The sequence below is a fragment of the Brassica oleracea genome, chromosome C7 (assembly GCF_000695525.1).
Source record: "Brassica oleracea var. oleracea cultivar TO1000 chromosome C7, BOL, whole genome shotgun sequence".
NCBI classification, from domain to species: Eukaryota; Viridiplantae; Streptophyta; class Magnoliopsida; order Brassicales; family Brassicaceae; genus Brassica; species Brassica oleracea.
The window spans coordinates 45,072,228-45,091,302 of record NC_027754.1 but is presented as its reverse complement, the minus strand read 5'-3'; the positions used below and the strand labels follow the sequence as shown (position 1 = coordinate 45,091,302).

The 19,075-nt window shown below is 32.0% G+C and overlaps 3 protein-coding genes across 3 annotated transcripts; 2 read left to right on the top strand and 1 right to left on the bottom strand.

Moving 5' to 3' along the window:
• Positions 1-6,550: 6,550 nt before the first annotated feature.
• Positions 6,551-8,718, top strand: LOC106302336 (spermidine coumaroyl CoA acyltransferase-like). The gene is made up of 3 exons (XM_013738865.1): positions 6,551-7,137; positions 7,374-7,625; positions 7,872-8,718. Exons 1-3 carry the CDS (start codon positions 6,685-6,687, stop codon positions 8,538-8,540), a joined length of 1,374 nt encoding a protein of 457 aa, XP_013594319.1. The 5' UTR covers positions 6,551-6,684; the 3' UTR covers positions 8,541-8,718.
• Positions 8,719-8,937: 219 nt separating this feature from the next.
• Positions 8,938-12,902, bottom strand: LOC106302335 (cytokinin dehydrogenase 4). Its single transcript, XM_013738864.1, has 5 exons — positions 12,188-12,902; positions 11,310-11,437; positions 10,548-10,805; positions 9,491-9,759; positions 8,938-9,380 (listed from the first exon to the last, which is right to left on the bottom strand). The coding sequence occupies exons 1-5, from the start codon at positions 12,813-12,815 to the stop codon at positions 9,089-9,091; spliced, it is 1,575 nt and encodes a 524-aa protein (XP_013594318.1). The 5' UTR covers positions 12,816-12,902; the 3' UTR covers positions 8,938-9,088.
• Positions 12,903-15,869: 2,967 nt separating this feature from the next.
• LOC106304434 (transmembrane protein 258) lies at positions 15,870-17,122 on the top strand. The gene is made up of 4 exons (XM_013740850.1): positions 15,870-15,966; positions 16,054-16,154; positions 16,752-16,830; positions 16,927-17,122. The coding sequence occupies exons 1-4, from the start codon at positions 15,964-15,966 to the stop codon at positions 16,972-16,974; spliced, it is 231 nt and encodes a 76-aa protein (XP_013596304.1). The 5' UTR covers positions 15,870-15,963; the 3' UTR covers positions 16,975-17,122.
• The last annotated feature ends 1,953 nt before the right edge of the window (positions 17,123-19,075 follow it).

Sequence of the window (19,075 nt, the reverse complement as noted above, 5' to 3'; positions counted from 1 at the left end):
ATGGGGGCCAAGACTTTTCATAACTTGAGCTAGAGGTTTTTCTACTTATCCCAATAAGACAATTCACTTAAACACAAAGAGTCATTTCTTTTCCTTTTTCATTGCTCCCAAATCATAATCACAACTCTCACCCCCACCTATAGATAGACAATAGAGTGCCCAATCTAGCAAGAATGAAGATCAAGCATTGTCGTTCCCGATACTCTCAACATTATGCACATGTAAGACTTTCCGAAGAAGGCCTCACTCATCAAACCCAATCAGTTACTATAATATATATCATGTCATCCATATAGCTACAATATCACAAACTACACGTTTCAAAACTAGCAAAAATATATTAAGCATGAATTTAATTTCTGACTTGAAACCAAAAATTCTTTGTGGAGGATTATGGTGAATGTCATAAAACTTTGGAAGCAGTATTAGGCTGCTACTGGAGAAACCATTGAATGGTTTTCGTAGACAAAAAAATTAGGTTTTCTTATGATGTATATTCTTTAAATCGTAAGCAAATTATGTGTTTATTATCTGATGCTTTCATTTGTTATTATATTGTAGGAGACAAAATCCATACATCGGTTAGAAAGGACTGGTTTCACAGTTTGATCTACAATTTTCTTAGATTCTGTTTAATTTTTCCTTGACACCCTCTTGCGATAACATATAAAGTTATCTGAATCATATGTTGTTTCCAAGATTGAACTGATCAATGATTGTAACTACATTTGTCTAGCCAACTTCCGTTGGATCATTCTTGGTCTTTCTCATCCAAAGTTCTATGTTGGTATGTTCATAATATTTGACTATGTGTATATAAACTCATTTTGTCTATGTGTATATAAACTCATCCAAAGTTCTATGTTGGTATGTTCATGATCATTCTTGGAGTTATATTTTATTTCAGTATGCAATTGTTGCCTTTTATTGATAACAACTATTTATTTTAAGTTTACTATTATCTTTTTATCATCAATTATCAACTTTATCCTCCATGTAAACTTCACATATTTTGTTAAATAATATTTTTAAATTCTCTAGATGATCTCTTTGCTATTGCTCATAATAGGATTGCAAACGAAGACTTCTGAAAGCATTATTGACAGCAGTTATTTTGTCTCTATTTTTAATTTTCTTTTGTTTTTTATACATTGTTCCTTTTATATTTTATTAGACTATTGCTTATGTTTCATTTAATATTATATTTATAATTTATCCGCATGCAAACAAATATACAATTTAATTTTAGTGGCCATCGCATATAAATTTATATTGACATACTAAAATTTCTAGCTATAATCCGTACTTTGTTACATATATTTTTCTTACTATGCTTTTAACTTTTATTATGTCCACATATTAAAAATTATAATACTTTAATAATTTCTTCGCCGGGTTATCACCTAGTATAAAAGGATAAAGAAAACATCGATGGAGTTGTTGCATTATGTTCACACGTGGAGAATGTCTTTGTCTACAATCAAGAGTTGCTGCAAATCGCACTGAAATTCACATGTCACCCAAAATCAAATCAATATAAAACAAAAGGAAACAAAAATTAAAGTAATTATGTTATTTTGTTCTCCCCATTTTATGATAAATATCATTTAGACACATTTCACACATATTAAAAAATAATAAAATGTACTAATCTATCTTTATTTATTATGCAATTATTTAAATAAAAATAATTTAACTAAACATCTTTTGGTTATTTAAAAGGATAAAAAAAATTATTGGAAAAAATTACATTGGAAATATAGAGTGACAATTATTTTAAAACAAAATAAAATAGTTAGAATGAAATTATTTTTGAAACAATTGAAGTATTATATACAAAACTATCAAATTCTTAGAGCACCTTTAACCTTCACTGTAGAACTCTCCTACAATTCTTAAAATTTTAAATATAAACATTTTAATTTATGAAAATCATTCTAAAATCAATTTACCATTAACTGGATGATAAAGATATATTATATGTTGGTTAAAATTTATAAAGATATGTTTAACTATTTTTACTAGATTATTGATATATTTTATGTATGGTGATTACATACTGTAGAATACTTTATATATAGTTGGATAAATTATAAATAAAATTAGAGATGAGATTGATTTAAGATAATCAGAAAAATATTTTGTGTGTGTTTATATAAATTTATATATATTAATAATAATTAAGTTATAATTTTAGTGAAACCATATATTTACCTAAGAGTTTTAAAAATATTAGTATCTTATCAAATTGTATCATGTTTTATACTGGTTTAACTCGAGACTGGATAAATTTATTAATTTATAGTGTTTATGAATTTATCTAAAATTTATAAAGTCACTACTGTATATAGTTTTTTAGAACACAAGTTAAAAAAAACCTCAATTTTCATTATTGGAATAAGACAAAGAAAGAAAGAAAATTAAACCTATCAAAAATTACCGCTGGAACTGTTTTTAAAATACACTAGTATTTAAAAGATATGAACGCGCAAATACATATATAATCTTTCATACCAACTGAATAGAATATTATAATATAACAATAATTAATATTATTTAAATTTTTAATTTCCTACATGCGGCATTCATATCAATTACATAGGAATCTTTAACGAATTAAATTTTTATGAACAATTGTTATTATTGTTTTTAGTCATTTTATTTTTTGAAAGCTATTTAAAACAAAGAAAAAACTTAAATTGGCTATTTGAGAGAATTGCTCTGGTTATTATGTTTTTAGTTTAATTATTAATTAATTAAGATTACATATCCTAAATCACAAATCTAATTAAAATAACAAATATTTAGCATAATATTTTTCTTTACTTTCAAACATATAAACTATAAAATGTTTTAGAATTTATAAGCAAATGAATGTAAAACATTGACCTATTATTTATAATTAAATTACACATGTCATTGGATATAGTTCAATGTAAAATTAATTTGCAAAACCATAAGTAATTATAATTTATTCAATATATATATATATATATATATGTGTGTGTATATATATATATATTAGGTGATTTTCTCATACTCTTGCATCAACCATAGTACAAGATAACTCAAACTTAAAATAAAAAAAACTAAATTTAATACATGATTGGTGAAATTTTTGAATTATTTATGAATTAAATTAAACCTTTAACCCAAACTAAATCACTGTTACCGCATGTTACCAATCATAGCCAATGTATTACAATGTAGATCTTAAATACAATTGTGTATCTTTCAAATTTAAAATCAAAATAGAGTATTTCTTAATTACTGTATTCCCCTAAGTTTCTTTCATAAATACCTTTACTAGATAATAATAGTATCAAACAAATAATAACACTAGTTCACTATATTATCCTGTTAGGTGTACATTATCGTGCTTCCACATCGGAGTTGTTAAAAGAATCTGTCCGTAAAGTAGTCACGGATACCTGAACCTGATACCTGTTACCTAGTAGTACTATGTATAATATATATGTACTTACGACACAAGACCAAACCATAAGAAAATCTCTCACCATCTAGATTACTTTTTGCTAAACTAATAATCAAATATATCACGTGTGCTAAATTATTTAACTCAACCAATACATAATTTCATGTTTGGTTAGGTGCATAATTCCAATTCTACAAACCACTCCATCATGTGATTCGCACTACATGATGCAAAATACTATATATCAGGTTAGGTGATCATTATCTTGCGTTTTTTTTACAGTAGAGTTGTTATGATTTTTCTTAAAAGTAGGATCAAACAGATCGTGTTGTCACGATCATCCAGTATGGATCCAATGGTAATATTAGTTAAAGGGAATGAGCTCAACTGAATTGGCCGTCGTTCACGTTGAGAATGTCATTTTCTACATACACATACATATAACAGTTGCAAAATGTGTAGCTACAATATTTTAGTGGTTATTTGATATATTGGTCATGAAAAGTCACAAAATCGTATTTATATGATTGTGGCTAAAAACATTTATGGGTTTCCATGAGTGTATAACTACCATTTAGTCATATATATTTAGTTAATTTAGTTATGAAATCGTCATTTAATAGTTCATCATAATTATTAAATAACCACCAAATATTTTACAACTAACTTGTGATTTGTGTATAATTTTCTTAAAAATAATTTCTATTTGTTTAAAATAATTCCCTGGATTAACCTATGAAAAATAACCAAATATTCAATTCAAAATTAATATATGCATTGACATTGACCAAAAGACTTCCCAGAATTTTTTTCGGTGGAGAATACTTCTTCAGAAGTCTTCTACACTAAACACATCTGAAAAATTGAAATATCATACCTAGATTCAGTGAAAGTTTGTTCTTACCTTCGAAGTACTCATAACTTCTTAATGAAAAGTATTCACTCATTATTAAACAAAGCCATCAAAATTGAGTAAATTTAATGAAAACATAAACATAAAACCTAATTTTTTATAGTTTTAAGGATGAAATACGAGAGGATATAAAAGATAAATGATTTATATATGTAAGAAATGAGATAAAAAGATGTATAAATTGATTTATATACATTTAGAGCTTTTTGTTATTAATGGTGGCTGGTGATATTAAAGACACTGGTAATTTTGTAATAAGTGAGGAAGATGATAGTGTTTGAGTAAAATTATCGAAATTCAAAAATTAAATTAAATAAATAATGACATTTTTTTGTGAATTAGTTGAAGTTTTAAGAATGAACATGACAAAAAAAAAAAAAAAAAAAACTAGTTTTATGTTTTACAACAAATATTTGATCATCTTATAAAGAAAGCCCGCTTGCAAAGCACAAAATTATTTTTAGTTAAAATATGATTTGATAAATTATAAATCCTGAAGATAATTTATGTGATTTCTTTTAAGTTTTGTATATATTTCATATATATATATATAATATTTCTAGATATGAAAATCTATTTATTTAATTCGTCTTAGATTAATTATAATTTGTATTATCTAACACTGAAATGAAGTAATTAATCATATATTATACTAATTAATTCTTGTGTTCATGTTCTTATAATAGAAATGAGTTGGTATGTTTGTTGAACTCATATTATACGTGATAAATATTTTCATGTTTCATATAATAGTCCGCAAAAATTTGTAAGAATAAAATGTCAACTGTAATCAAATCCACCATATAATCAAATATTAGTAAATATTTTAGTTGCATGAAAGGAAAGTAAAGTAAGATAAGGTAATGCAAGACATGATCAGAGAAAACTAAATGATTTAAAACTTCAATAAATAAAAGATAATAGAAGATATTATTAAAGAAAACTATAAGTAAAATGATTTAAAACTTTTTTGAGTAGAAAATAAAGCAAGACGTGAATAAAGAAAATAAAATTAAAATGATTTAAGATTTCACCAGATAAAAGCATAATTTTGTGGTTGGGTGGTAGTAGACGGGTAAACACGTTTCTACGTGAAACTTAAGTCACATTGTTCTAGTCTCCTAACGCAGATATGAATTTATGATTTAGGACACATTTGAAAGCCCTGGATAATAGGTCCATTCACGGGTTTCTACTTCCCTGGATTCAACCATTAACCATGTTAAAAAAAATCTGTTACAGAAAGAAAAAAGTTCAGTAGATAAACATGAAGCAACTCAAGATCCAAGAACAACTTTAAAAATTGTGCTTGAGGTAAAAGAAGCAGAAGAATGGGTTTAGACATGTTTCAAAACTATTTGTAGTGAACTCGGTCTTGTGTGCATCGGTCTTGAATGACGGTCAAATAATCCTCGCATCGGCCAGTGGCATCGGTTGCAAGGCCGATATGAGATTCCTAAAAACGCTTTTTCTCTTCTGCACGATATGATGGCTCTTATGCATTGGCGTGTGGACCGACATTGACTTTTCTTTTTTTGACCGATATTGACTTCGTTCTTCTTGTTTTTTTTCCTTTTTCTTATGATCCTTTCTTCACACTCGTCCTCCTCGTCAAGCCTCTATCTTCGCTGAGCTCCAAGAATACCAACATGACAGTCATGTATATGCATAATGCACGATTTACATCATACCACTCTAAAATATATGAAAATAAATAAAAATTCAAATGCAATACAGTGATGCAGAATGAAAAAAGGATAAGAGTATAAAGTCCAGGCTAAAACCACATATCAAGTCAATATTTTATTGAACCAATCATACAAATTTTAGGTAAATTAATTTGGATTGGGTTAGAACATTTAAGTGTGTTGAAGCTTTGATATCACATTACGTTCATGAACTACCAATTTAAAATATGTTGGAAATTAGTAAATTAGTTTATGCTCTCTTATATTCTCATTTTATCCCTTAATGGCTAATCTCATTTATGATGCGGGGTATTCCTAAGATAACGAAAATGATCACGCAAATGTAACCAACAAATAAATGAATTAATATACCACTGTCATTACGTGCTCAAATGTTAAATTAAATTCATACATAATCTGTGACCAGAAAAAATTCCGCTTTTTTCTGGTCGATGTTGTAAGGTATTAAAAATGAGATTTAAGACCAGAAAACAAACATTGGTCAGTCATTGGTGGTGGTTAGTAGTAGCACCAGCAACGTGAAAACGAATAGGACGTTCATTTACATTCGCAACGTTGTAAGTCTGAAATTCGCTATATAAACATCATACGGATGTTTTATAGAATACATTCTAAACTGGTAAGAGATGGCAAACCAAACAAAACCGATCTTACCCCTATTAATCGAAAAGAAACCACTCGAGCTTATTAAACCCTCAAAACACACTCCTTCTGAAACTCTCTCACTCTCTACTTTGGACAATGATCTTTTCAATGAAGTTATGTACGCAACAATTTACGTTTTCAAAGCCAACGAAAAGAACCAAAATGATCCTGTCCCTTTGCTTAGGAAGGCTTTGTCCGAACTTCTTGTGTACTACTATCCCCTTTCAGGCAAGCTCATGAGACGAGAGAGTGATCGAAAACTTCAGCTAGTTTTTTGGGGTGAGGGAGTTCCATTTGAGGTCGCTACTGCAGCCCTCAACCTCTCCTCTCTAAACTATATAGAAAATCTTGATGACCAATTTGCTTTGCGCCTTGTGCCTGATATCGAAATAGACTACGATAGCAACGTCTCTTATCATCCACTAGCTTTGCAGGTAGCTTTTCATTTTCTTGATTATTATGAGTTTAAGGCCATGAACTTCCATGGTAATAAAAAAATTAAAAAGTAGTCTTTTCCATGAAAAAAAAATTGCAATAAGTATATCTTTTTCTTGAAGATATTAGATAATAATCTCAGTAAACTCTCAGTTTTGTAAGGGTAATGTTTTCTTCGTAGTGTGGATCACACATAATTAAGATAATCAATTGTTCCCTTTGATTTTTTTTAAAGGTGACCAAGTTCGCATGTGGAGGATTCACCATCGGCACGGCGTTGACGCACGCCGTATGTGATGGATTTGGAGTGGCTCAGATCATCCATGCTTTAACCGAGTTGGCTGCAGGAAAGAGAGAGCCAACGGTGAAGCCGGTGTGGCAGAGAGAGCGGTTGGTCGGACAATTGGATAATGAATTGGCCAAAGTGCCTGGTGGCCATATTACTAGTCTTTTAGCCACCTCACCATATATTCCAACTAGTGATATGGTATGTTGTTCTCCCATTAACTTCAACAATTTTGTGTTTGATATTTTATTTTTGATTATAATTTGTAATTTCTTTATATCTTATATACATTAGATTAAATAAGGAAAAATTAATATAATTGATGTTTTCAAGGTTCACTCGACGTTCTTGCAAATAAATACAAAGAAACTCGAAGAGTTGATGTGATTATATAGATTTTTTTTTATATTTTAGCTAAAGTGATCTCTTCCATTCTCTGTCCAACAGGTAACGGAGACAATAAACATTCGGGCTAGGAATATAAAGAGGCTTAAAGACTCTTTGATGAGAGAGTGCGGGTACCCTAAAGAGGGCTTCACTACTTATGAAGTACTTAGCTCTTGCATATGGAAAGCAAGATCTCGAGCACTGAAGCTAAACCTTGACGGGATCACTGTCCTGGGCATAGCTGTTGGAATCCGACATGTTTTAGATCCGCCACTTCCTAAAGGATTCTACGGTAACGCCTACATAGATGTCTATATCGAGTTAACCGTGAGAGAACTCCAAGAAGCATCAATCTCTGACATTGCTAAGCACGTGAAGAAAGCCAAGAAAACAGCTTATGACAAGGGATATCTGGAGGAAGAGCTAAAGAAGACGGAGAGATTGATGAGGGATGATGCAAAGTTCGAAGGGGTAAGTGATGGACTATTGTTCCTGACGGACTGGAGGAATATTGGTTGGTTCGGATCAATGGACTTTGGTTGGAATGAGCCAGTGACTCTGCGGCCATTGACCGAGCAGAAGAGTGCAGTGCATATAGGGATGATCTTGAGACCTTCACAACTTGATCCATCAATGGAAGGTGGAGTTAAAGTGATCATGACGTTGCCAAGAGTTGCAATGGTTGACTTCAAGCGAGAGATGGATGCTGTGAACAAACTTTACTATTAATATTATCAATTAGTACCTTGGTTAGTTTTCTATGTGTGTGAGTGAATGTTTCAAACATGAATAATGGGAGAATAAAGATGATAATGCTTGTATGAATGCTTAAGTATGATCATCTAGTATGTAGAAAAAAAGAGACCGATATTGATTACATTGTAATTTATTATCACTTTTAATTGAATCATTGGAGGAAGCAAGTGTGCATCATTGACTTTCATTGAGCTTATAGATAAGCAATTTCTCTGATTTTAAATAACTGTTTAGCTTGCCATTTCCCACATTAATCTTAATCCATTAGTAAGCAGTTTCCCTGATTTTAGAATATTATCGTTCGCATGTCAACTCATGTCCTTCGTTATTAAATTTTAACATGAGAATATATAACAATTTTCCAAATTTTCAGAGACATGGACATTCACATAAAGAGGAAAAAGATTACAATTGAAGGAAGTAATTATCCATTCCAAATCACTAAACTATTTATTAATTAATTAGACTATGAACATACTTTTTGTGTGGCGCGGGGTGCGTGTTAAAGACACGTTGTATGTTTAACTAAAGATGTCTTGTCCCGGAGACAATAGTTTTTCTGGATCAAACATCATTTTCCTCCTCGAGAAATCATTCCATTTTGGTCCAAAATGCTTAATCCAATCTTCTTTTCTTGTGTAGTGCATCAAATATTCTTTGATCTTAATTCCCGAGTTATCGCAAAAGTTGATTATCCTGTCGTTAAGATTCTCGAGTTCTTCAAAGTTATGTGATCCACCAGCTGATTGCAAGAATCCGATCACATAAAAAACATCCTCGTTTGGTATCATTGCCGACATGAGGTTGTTCCATCTATTAATAATACCAAATAATCATGTTAACATTCTTTTTTCCATGTTATTAATTCATTGATACTAGATAACATGATGATATTAAAAGTCTCAAAAAGTGAAAACGCTTACTTTTTTCGGTTTGTGGGATAGAAGAGAGTAACACCAGAAGTTGCGGTCTGATTGAGAAGAAGGCCTTTGATGACACCTTCATGAAAATCTAATATTCGAGATCTCGGAACGAACATATTAAGCCATGGATGAGGAACTTCCCATAGCCCTATAGATCTGAGCTTATCTTCTTCGTTTCGTACACGATTCAAGAAATCGAAATAAGGAACATCTTGCACGAACATGAACTCCGAAGTAATACCTAGAGTTCTGGTTAACCTGTCGATTACCTACAAAAAAGGAGATATGCAATAAGTATATATGATATATGTATGTGACAAATTGAGTTAAAAAAATATGCAGTGCACGGAAATGATTCATTTATATTATCTGATATTAGGGGTGGACAAAAAATCCGTAAAATTTGATTCGATCCGTTATTCGTTTCCATTCGATCCGAAAAATCCGGATATCCGTAGTTTTACATATCGAAGCAAATACTAAAATTCAATATTCATCAAAGAAGAAGCAAATCACGAATACTACTTTTAAAAAAAACGGATATCCGATCCGTGATATACATATGCATGTACATTTATATATAAAATTATATATAACTTTATATCTCTATGTAAATTTTTACTATTTTTATCCACTACATTAATTATTTGGTTATTAAATTTTAAAAGTATGTAGTTTTAATATAATTTTTAGTGGAATATTATTATTCTATATTAAAATTTTCCTCTTTTTAATTTTTTTAAATGATTTTTTATTATTTTTTTTTACCGGATCGACAGATCGAATCGGATATCCGGAAAAATCAGTACCGAATATCCGGAAGCTTTTGGATCGAATCGAATCGAAAAATCGATTATCCGTGCGGAGCGGATCGGATCACGGATATCCTTAAAATTCCGGATATCCGCTCCGTGCTCACCCCTACTGATATATGATATATTTAATGTGTTTTCATATGATTAAATGATGGTGATACCGATTATGTGAGAATAACCATCCTGATATGCATATATATTGTCCTTTTTTCTTTTCTTTTCAGGATATGTATGTATAGTACCTGCTCAATGATAGGAAGGGTGGTGGTATCATAATACTTGGCTACTTCGAGAACATAGATGATACGGTGGTCATTCACAAGAGAGACGACTCTTGTTTGATCGGAGAGTGGGAAAAAAGAGGTGTCAACTATTCCGTTTGACATCATTAGTTGACCTTCTAAAAAGTCAACTCGAAGATCATTGGCCATTGATATTAAACGCTCTTGGTCTCTTGTAAATGCCGAGAAGTCACTGTAGAGTATGCGTATCCATTTCGCCTGCATAGTTTTATATCAACTTACATCCATTAATTAATCCATTTTAAAGGGCATTAGTTAATCTTGTGTTTATTAATGAGAGACTTTGTAATTATAAGAATCGAAGTATGATTATGAGGAATAAATATAAACCAGGTGCACGCAACGTAACTTTTATCTAGAGACTATATGTACAGATTATTAAGCAGATTAGTTATTATATAGTAGCTAATGTGGAAAATAAAATAAAATAAGATGATGTATTGACATCAAGAAGATTTGCAAGCATAAGACACGATTACAGTCGAGCAAGTCCTAGGATTGATTTATTGTGCAGAATCTTATGATACATAAGCAATATCAGATTTTATTCAGCAAATTAGTGCATACTTTTTATTCAAAGAAATTCAAATTGAGTCTTTTGACTTCCGCTTTCGTTCCAACCAAATCTAGCTTAATTAATATAGATTTACGACTATCTTCTTAGTTCTACTTTTAAAAATAAAGAGATATAATGAAGCATACCCTTGTTGGTGCATGCTCCAACGCAATTCTGGCTCTTGTTATTATGCCAAATTGGCCCAATCCTCCTAAAACTCCATAGAACAGTTCAGGGTTTAACTTTGGAGAGCAAGTCACCATGTCACCCTTTCCTGAAATCAAGTATATAATATGAAGAAAATTAAAAAGTCAACATATTAAATATATAGAACCATCAACGAACAGAATTACTAGTGAATGACCTTTCTTTTTGACCAAAAAAAAAAGTTTTTTAAATCATGGGATTGTACTGGTTTATGGCGTGTGAGTTTTTACCTCAAGAATCAAATTTGTAGTTGAACTTTTTATTTATTTTCATTAATATTGAGAAGTAGATATATCTCTCTGTCCACATATATATAATAGTTTAACTCGGATCTTAATTAATACAATTGTAGCTTGCAGACAAAAAGGAATGGTAGCTTTTAGAGCCAAATTCTCATCGACTTGATGTATAGATAATAGTTAACTCGGATCTTATTACAATTGTAGCTTGCAGACAAAAAGGAATTGTAGCTTTTAGATACTATTTCATTCCTAGAGCCATAAAATTCTCATAGACTAATGTATATATAATTAATACACCATCCGATGCATATTAAAAAAATCATTTTTTATCTGAAAAATATCATTAAAATTATAAATTAATGATATTAACTAATTATAAAATAGATTATAAATATTATTGGTTACACAGTTTTAATAAAGTAAAAAGTTACCTAGAAAAATGAAAACATCTTATATATTGTAACATAATATTTTTTAAAACATCCTACGTTTAGTAACGGATTGAGTATATAATAAAGTAAACAAAATATTAGCTAAAAATGTAAGTAAAATCAGTGAAATTGTGTATTTCGTACCAGTAATAACGTCCAGTTCATGAACGTTACTAATCTGAGGGCCGTGTCTAAACACCTGGCCACCGATTCCAGCGTTCGACAAAGTCCCGCCAACGCTGAGATAGAGATAATCCGTGAAAGTAACCGGCGAGACCCCTCTCGCCAACGCCGCCTCAAGAACCTCCACCCACATCGCCCCGGCAGCTACGTCAGCGTAAGTCCCATCAGCTAAGACAACAACCGCTGCTGGTTTAGCCGTCTTGGCGAGACACGTCATGTTTACGACAACGCCGCCAGGTGCAGAGGCTTGGCCACGGAGAGAGTGGCCTTGGCCGCGAGCGGCCACCTTGAAACCTGGCGAGGAGGTTGTTGACTCGCTGTCATAAGAGAAGTCTCCGTTTGCGAACCGGAGAAGACGGGCAACCTCAGCGGGGGTAGAAGGGCAGAGGACGGCGCCGGGGTTAACATCGGTGATATTTCCGAAGTCGCGAGAAGCGGCGGAGATGGAGAAGGGATCGGTGAGGACGGTGAGGTTGAGTGATATGGGTAAAAGGACATCAATGCTCTCCTCTGATTTGATTAAGGTCGGAGTTAGACACATCAAGAGCGTCATTAGTGTGATGATGCTTAAACTGGGATTAGTAGTCATTGTTTAATTAATGGGGAGGCTAATGAGAAAACGAGAGGGAAAATGAGGTGTTGCTATTAATATTGTTCTTGTTGATCATGGGATTAGTATTGAGATTAGTTTGAAAGTATGAGATTTATATAGAACCACGCATAGAGAGACTGTATATAATATAATATTAATAACGAGCACGTGAATATCTTTACGTGATTTTATTGATATTGATATACAGGTTTTAACGCCATAAAAAATAAAAATAGGACAACGAGTTATGTTCATCCAAAAGATAAATTAGTATGTGAAAAGAAATATTAGAAGTATTTACTACATTGGCTCTCGAAATATTTATCAGTGATATTTAACTAGGGGACTGAATATAGAAGTTGGCCTTGAAAGACTATATGGTTGGATGGTCAGAGGCATGTCATATGTCCTGAGTAATTCTTTGTTGTTAAATTTGACTAAATGTAGACACCATGAGAAATTTTAATGTATAACTTATGGAAACATTTAATTCTTCATCCATCAACTATATTGGCCTACTGGTAATGTATTTAAAATCCCCAGGTAGTAGTTTTTCCAGATAATATTTTCCATTTCTGTCTTTTATAGTTATGGTGTATACATTTAAATCAGAAACGAAAAATGAAAAATAATATTTTATCTGAATATTAGTGTAGTTGAGATAGTTACATTTGACTTCATATGTGATTCATAATAAATGTAACGTAGTTACGTAAATTTGAAATTTGTGGAAACCGACCAAACTCTGTGGGCCGGTTTAGATAGCACTTGCGTTTACCCAGTAGTGCTTGCAGTTAATATTTGTTTAAGCTGGTCCAATAATAAACATAACTTGAAAGTCTTCCATAAAACTATACTAAAAATAAAAGGATCTTTGGATATATATATATATATACATATAGTTGACTTCTAATATGTAGAATACTGAAATATTTGGAATCATCATAGCAAAACTATTATCATATATAACCATGTATTATAAATGATCAAAATGATAAATTACCAAAGTCTAGATATAAACCTTATTTTTAACAGCAGCCTAGATTACAATAGTAGCGGCCCTGACCGGAAACGGAGGAAGCTCAAGCTTCCGGCCTTCACTTTATAAAGAATTATTTACAAAGGTTCTTACCAAGTCTAGTGATAAACATAGTTATTTTGGAACGTAAGGTGACGATTTCGATTGACACTAGTGCTATTTTCTTCATACATAAACATTTTAATATATGTATCATTTACAAACAACTTATGAATGGGCCTTATTTTTTTTTACTTGCTTCCGGTTTATATATTTTCAAGGCCGGCACAATACACTATGGTTCATACAATCATATACCTATTATATTCAAATAAGAGTTTGATTGTTTTTTTTTTCTTGCTAAAAGATAATTCTATTAAAAATGCAAGTTAATGGAATTACATGGGCATGACTGTGCTATTCAAGTAGTTGGTAGTATATACTAAATAATATACAAATTCTATTTTCGTTTGATAAAATCTTGTAATTGGTATTTCCTTTTCGCGTCATTTTCTAATGGCTATTGTTTCTCTTGTACACAGGCAAGTTTTGTCAAAAAAAAAAAACACACACACAGGCAAGTAGCGTGAGAAGGCAAAAAAGGCTTATTTCACCTCGAACTTGGGTTTCTCTCTTTCGACGTCACAAAGCATCACATGCACGGTGAGACGAACATTTAATTGTATATTTGATATATATAGTTAAATGCAAGTTTATATACTATAAACTTTTTTAATCACAAACTATGTCCATTGTTGGTTGCCGATCGTTAAATGCAAGTTTATATACTATATTTAAATAGAATTAGTAGAGTTCAACTCACATAACTTCTCTGTTAGAGAGTGAAGCGCACGAAGAGTATCGCCGACTCGCCGTCCGTGATCACTTGACGGCCTGCAAAGAAAACTTGTGTGCCGTTATCACACGGAAGGTTCATTTAATAAATCAAGTTTAACATATGAGATAAATTATTAGACGACTTTTTTTTTTTTTTGGTCTAAAATTATTAGACGACTTACATAGTACTTTTTATAAATTCGTTATAAAAAGTGACAATGACAAACCATCGGTGTTTTTTGTTGCTGACTAAAAAGACTAAAACAAACATTAAAAAAACACACCATTAAAACACAAATTGGATAGTCTTCCGCTAAGGTGTCTGCACAAACATTAGACGATCGGTTCCTATATAAAAACTTAACAGAACTAAACATAGAATAACTCAAACTACTTATTGCACAAATGTAATGTTATAGTTTAGGTTTTCGGTGCACAAATGTAATGTTTATATTAAGGCTATCCCCTTCAAATTTCAACTTTCAATGTTTTAAGAACCAGACATTTTAAATAATAAAGTGGACTACTAATAATAACATTCATTTTTTCTTAATAAAAACTATTTAGATAATTATAAATAATGACATTATAAAATGCGGTAGCAAAGAACTCTTGACCTTTGGAAAAAAAGTACAAGCAGTTTTCATCACTCAGTTGCGTACCACTTCTTTCAAATCAAAAAGAATATATTTTTTTTATTTTTTGTATCGGTCAACGAATAAAACATTTAACAAATTATAAAATCATATTTAATTCATCATTCCATTGTTTAGTAAACACCGTTAAACTGTTCGGCCTAATTTTTAATAGATAAATAATTAAATATAGGCAAAGTAAACTTGTAAGAACTAAAATAATATTTCGAAAAATGTATCCTAAATAAAAAAAATATAAACTGCTTCGGCCTAGTTTTTAATAAATAATACTTAATCTAATATAATCTAATCAAACCTTTAAGAAATAAAATAATATTTCGATAAAAATGATAATTAAATAATTTTGTAATAAGTAGCAAAAATGATATAGTTGTAGTATAGTAGTAGGTAGACTCGTAGAGTTATGGAGGACACCACAATACATCTTTACTCAAAAAGGCCTTTCGAAATAGTTTTGGGCTGATTGAATCGAATCACACTAAACGGGCCCATAAAGTTTGTGTAAACCGGTCCGGTCTAAACCGGGAGGGAGTTGTGTGTGTGTAAAGAGCGGAGCATCTCTCTCTCTCTCTCTCAGTCAACGAAAGTGCTGCTCATTGTTCATCAGATCGAAGCGAAGAAGATAGCGACAACAATGGTAAGTCCCCGGATCCATCCTACCACCGCGAATTTGATCGCTTTTTTTTTTTACAAACGGTTTGTGTTTATTTTTCCGGTGAGAAAGGCTGCGACACCGATTATGAGTCCGATTCCGGTGGCGATGTACCCGACTCTGTCGGTGGTCACTCTAGCGATTGGCCTCGTCATCACAGCTTTCTTCTTCATGTAAGCTAAATCTCGATCCGAGATCTGTAAGTTATGAGATGCGAATCATGTGTATTAAAGATCTCGTCTTGTTGGATGTTCATTGAAGCTTTTGACCAAACATTGTTATTTGCTGATGTATAGTCTCAATTGCTAAGCTCTGTTTAAGCTTTAGTATAAGAAAGATGAATGTGTCTACTTTAGTTGTTCTGTATCATTAATGTATGACTAGGTAAAGAAAGACTCGGACTTTCAATTGGTAAGGGAATGTAGTTTGTTGAATCAGTACTTTTTAGTTTCACTGAGTGTTACGAAACCTGACCGATGATTGATGTAGTTATTTGAGAGGAATTTAGATTGTGTAATTCTCGTTTTAAGCACTATGAGAGCATCAGTTTTTCAAAAGGGATGTGGCATGTTTTGGGAGATGTCGTTCGGTTTTTGTTGAAGTAGTGTCTCGTCTTGGCTACCAGCATGTGGTTTTAGCATCAAGTCAAGAATTTTAAGATATTCCTTCTATTGGCTGTTCTGTACTTCTAGATTCAGTCCAACAGGGAGTGATGAAAAATTTTATTGTTTTTTTTTTTACTTACCCTGTTATAAACATTTTTGATGCAGCTATGAAGCTACATCATCCAGGAAAAACCGTAGCCTCGGGAAGGAGCTCGCGACTGCAGCAGTAGCATCTGTTTTCTTGGTATGGCTTTACTCTTCTTCTTGATCCTCTTTAACTTTTTAGTACTTGTCTTAAACGTAATGTTGGTGTTGAAATCTGTCTCTCTGTTAATTGCAGGGTTTTGGATCGTTGTTTTTGCTACTTGCTAGTGGTGTTTATGTCTGATCCATCTTGCTCAATACTATCCCCAGCTAGTTTCAATGAACAAAAAAAAAACAGTACTTTTATGTCCAACTTAAATCAGAGTTATGAATGTTAAAGACTTTAATTGTTTTTGTGCCTTTTAATGCTTAACGGAGTTTGGATGTGGCCACTATTAGAACAGCGTTGGGGTCAGTCAAGTTAATCAATTATCACATAAGAAAAAAAAAATTAATCTCATATATATATATATTTCTCCCGAGATTGAGAAGAATATATGTTGCTTGATTGAAAGCAAAACGATCAAAAACGGGTTACATATTTTTTGCAAGGGAAATTATGATTCTGATTTTCTTCTGTAATTCAAACGTTACACAACTTTTAGATTATGGAAACAAAACAAATTTTCAGTGAACACAACAAGAAATTTACAACGTTGGTCGGCTTCCACTGGAACGCAGTGGAACCTTGGACTATAATATTGTCAGTGTTTCTGGTAGTTGTGAGAGTATCAGTGAATCAGTGAAGGTGGTACATTGCTGGTGTTTTATAACTTTTTTGATGCATTTACTTTGAAAGCTATCGAAGATTTTTCTCGGTAAAAATGAAAACTTCTTATATGATATTAAGTTTTGCAGATATGGCGGATGAGTGACTTGATTTACAGACCGGAAGATGAAGTACTGACAGAACTAGATAACTTTTGAATTACAGAAGAAAATCAGAATCATAATTTCCCTTGCAAAAAATACGTAACCCGTTTTTGATCGTTTTGTTTTCAATCAAGACTTGCGGAAGCAATCCCGCGACTATTAGTACGTTGCTGCGGTGATTTAGGTGTGTCGGTTTTTGTGAGGAAAATTGGTTCATTCATGCCATTTATGTGTTAGTTTTGCCTAGAAAGTACTTGGTTTATGTAGACCAGTAATTCAAAATATTGATAGGTTTATGACTTCTTGAATCAGTTAGGGTTCTTGATTCTGTTTATTCAGGTTAATCGTAGGCACGTAGATTACTTGTGTTCAACCATAGTTGGAATCTGAACTTAGTGAAACAGAACCAAGTTTAATTAACAGATTGAAATCCATATTCTGATAAGTTGACTTATGCTTTACAGAACCGTTCAGTTACATCTCCAACAACAAAATGAGATAGAAGTTTGGTTTGGTTCTTCACCTCTTTTTGGTTTCGTTTAATAAAAAAAAACGGTTCTGAACAGTCCAGGTTGAACCGGGACAACCCACTAGTCCAAGACAGTCTACAGAGCTGAGCTGTTGTGCAATCTTAAGAACTGAGATCTATGCATTTGCTGACAATTCGTGTTAAAGCTCATGGGATTGTGTTGTAAAGGAGTTAGGTAGCAACAGCCGTGGATATTTATTACAGAATATCTTCTGGTAGATTCTCTCTCGCTCTAGTTTTAAAACATCTCCGAAGGTGTTAATAGTACCGAGCCTTTCATGGGGTTCTGACTAATCTGAACATTTAAATACACCAGTCATTCATAGATCCATGACCATCACATTAGCTCCTATATGCTTTGTTGGATTCTTATTATTGATTCAATTCAGCTACAACCAAACAAAAAACCTTGTTTGTCGACGCAAACAAACACACATACGTACGCACAAACACGTCTTGAGTTTTGCATGTGTATGTCAAATTATTTGTTTTGAAAAGACTAAAGAGGAGACACAGTTGTGGCTCAAAACCAATATGTCCACATAAAAAGTTGTGGCTCAAAAACTACATGTCCATAGGTTATGTCCTTTTTTTAATTCCTAGCCACTAAAACCATTTTCTTTGGTCTCTGGTTCACTGTTTCAACATTCTTGATATTTCCCCATCCACCGATTAATATTCTATTTGTAACCGATTTTTATATTCTGCACAAACTAATCCAGATCCTTATTTTTCTTGAACATAGGTTCACCAAAAATAACTATTGTTCTTTCTTCATGATAAAGATGTGTGTGAGTGTGGTGAACCAACAGAGCATGAAGCTTGTTTAGACTGCAAAGCTTCTAGGGAGTGATAGTGTGATACTCAAGCTAGTTGTTACTCTATAAATGAATACAACGCATCTATGGTTTGCGTATTTAATTTATGAGTATGTAACACGTGA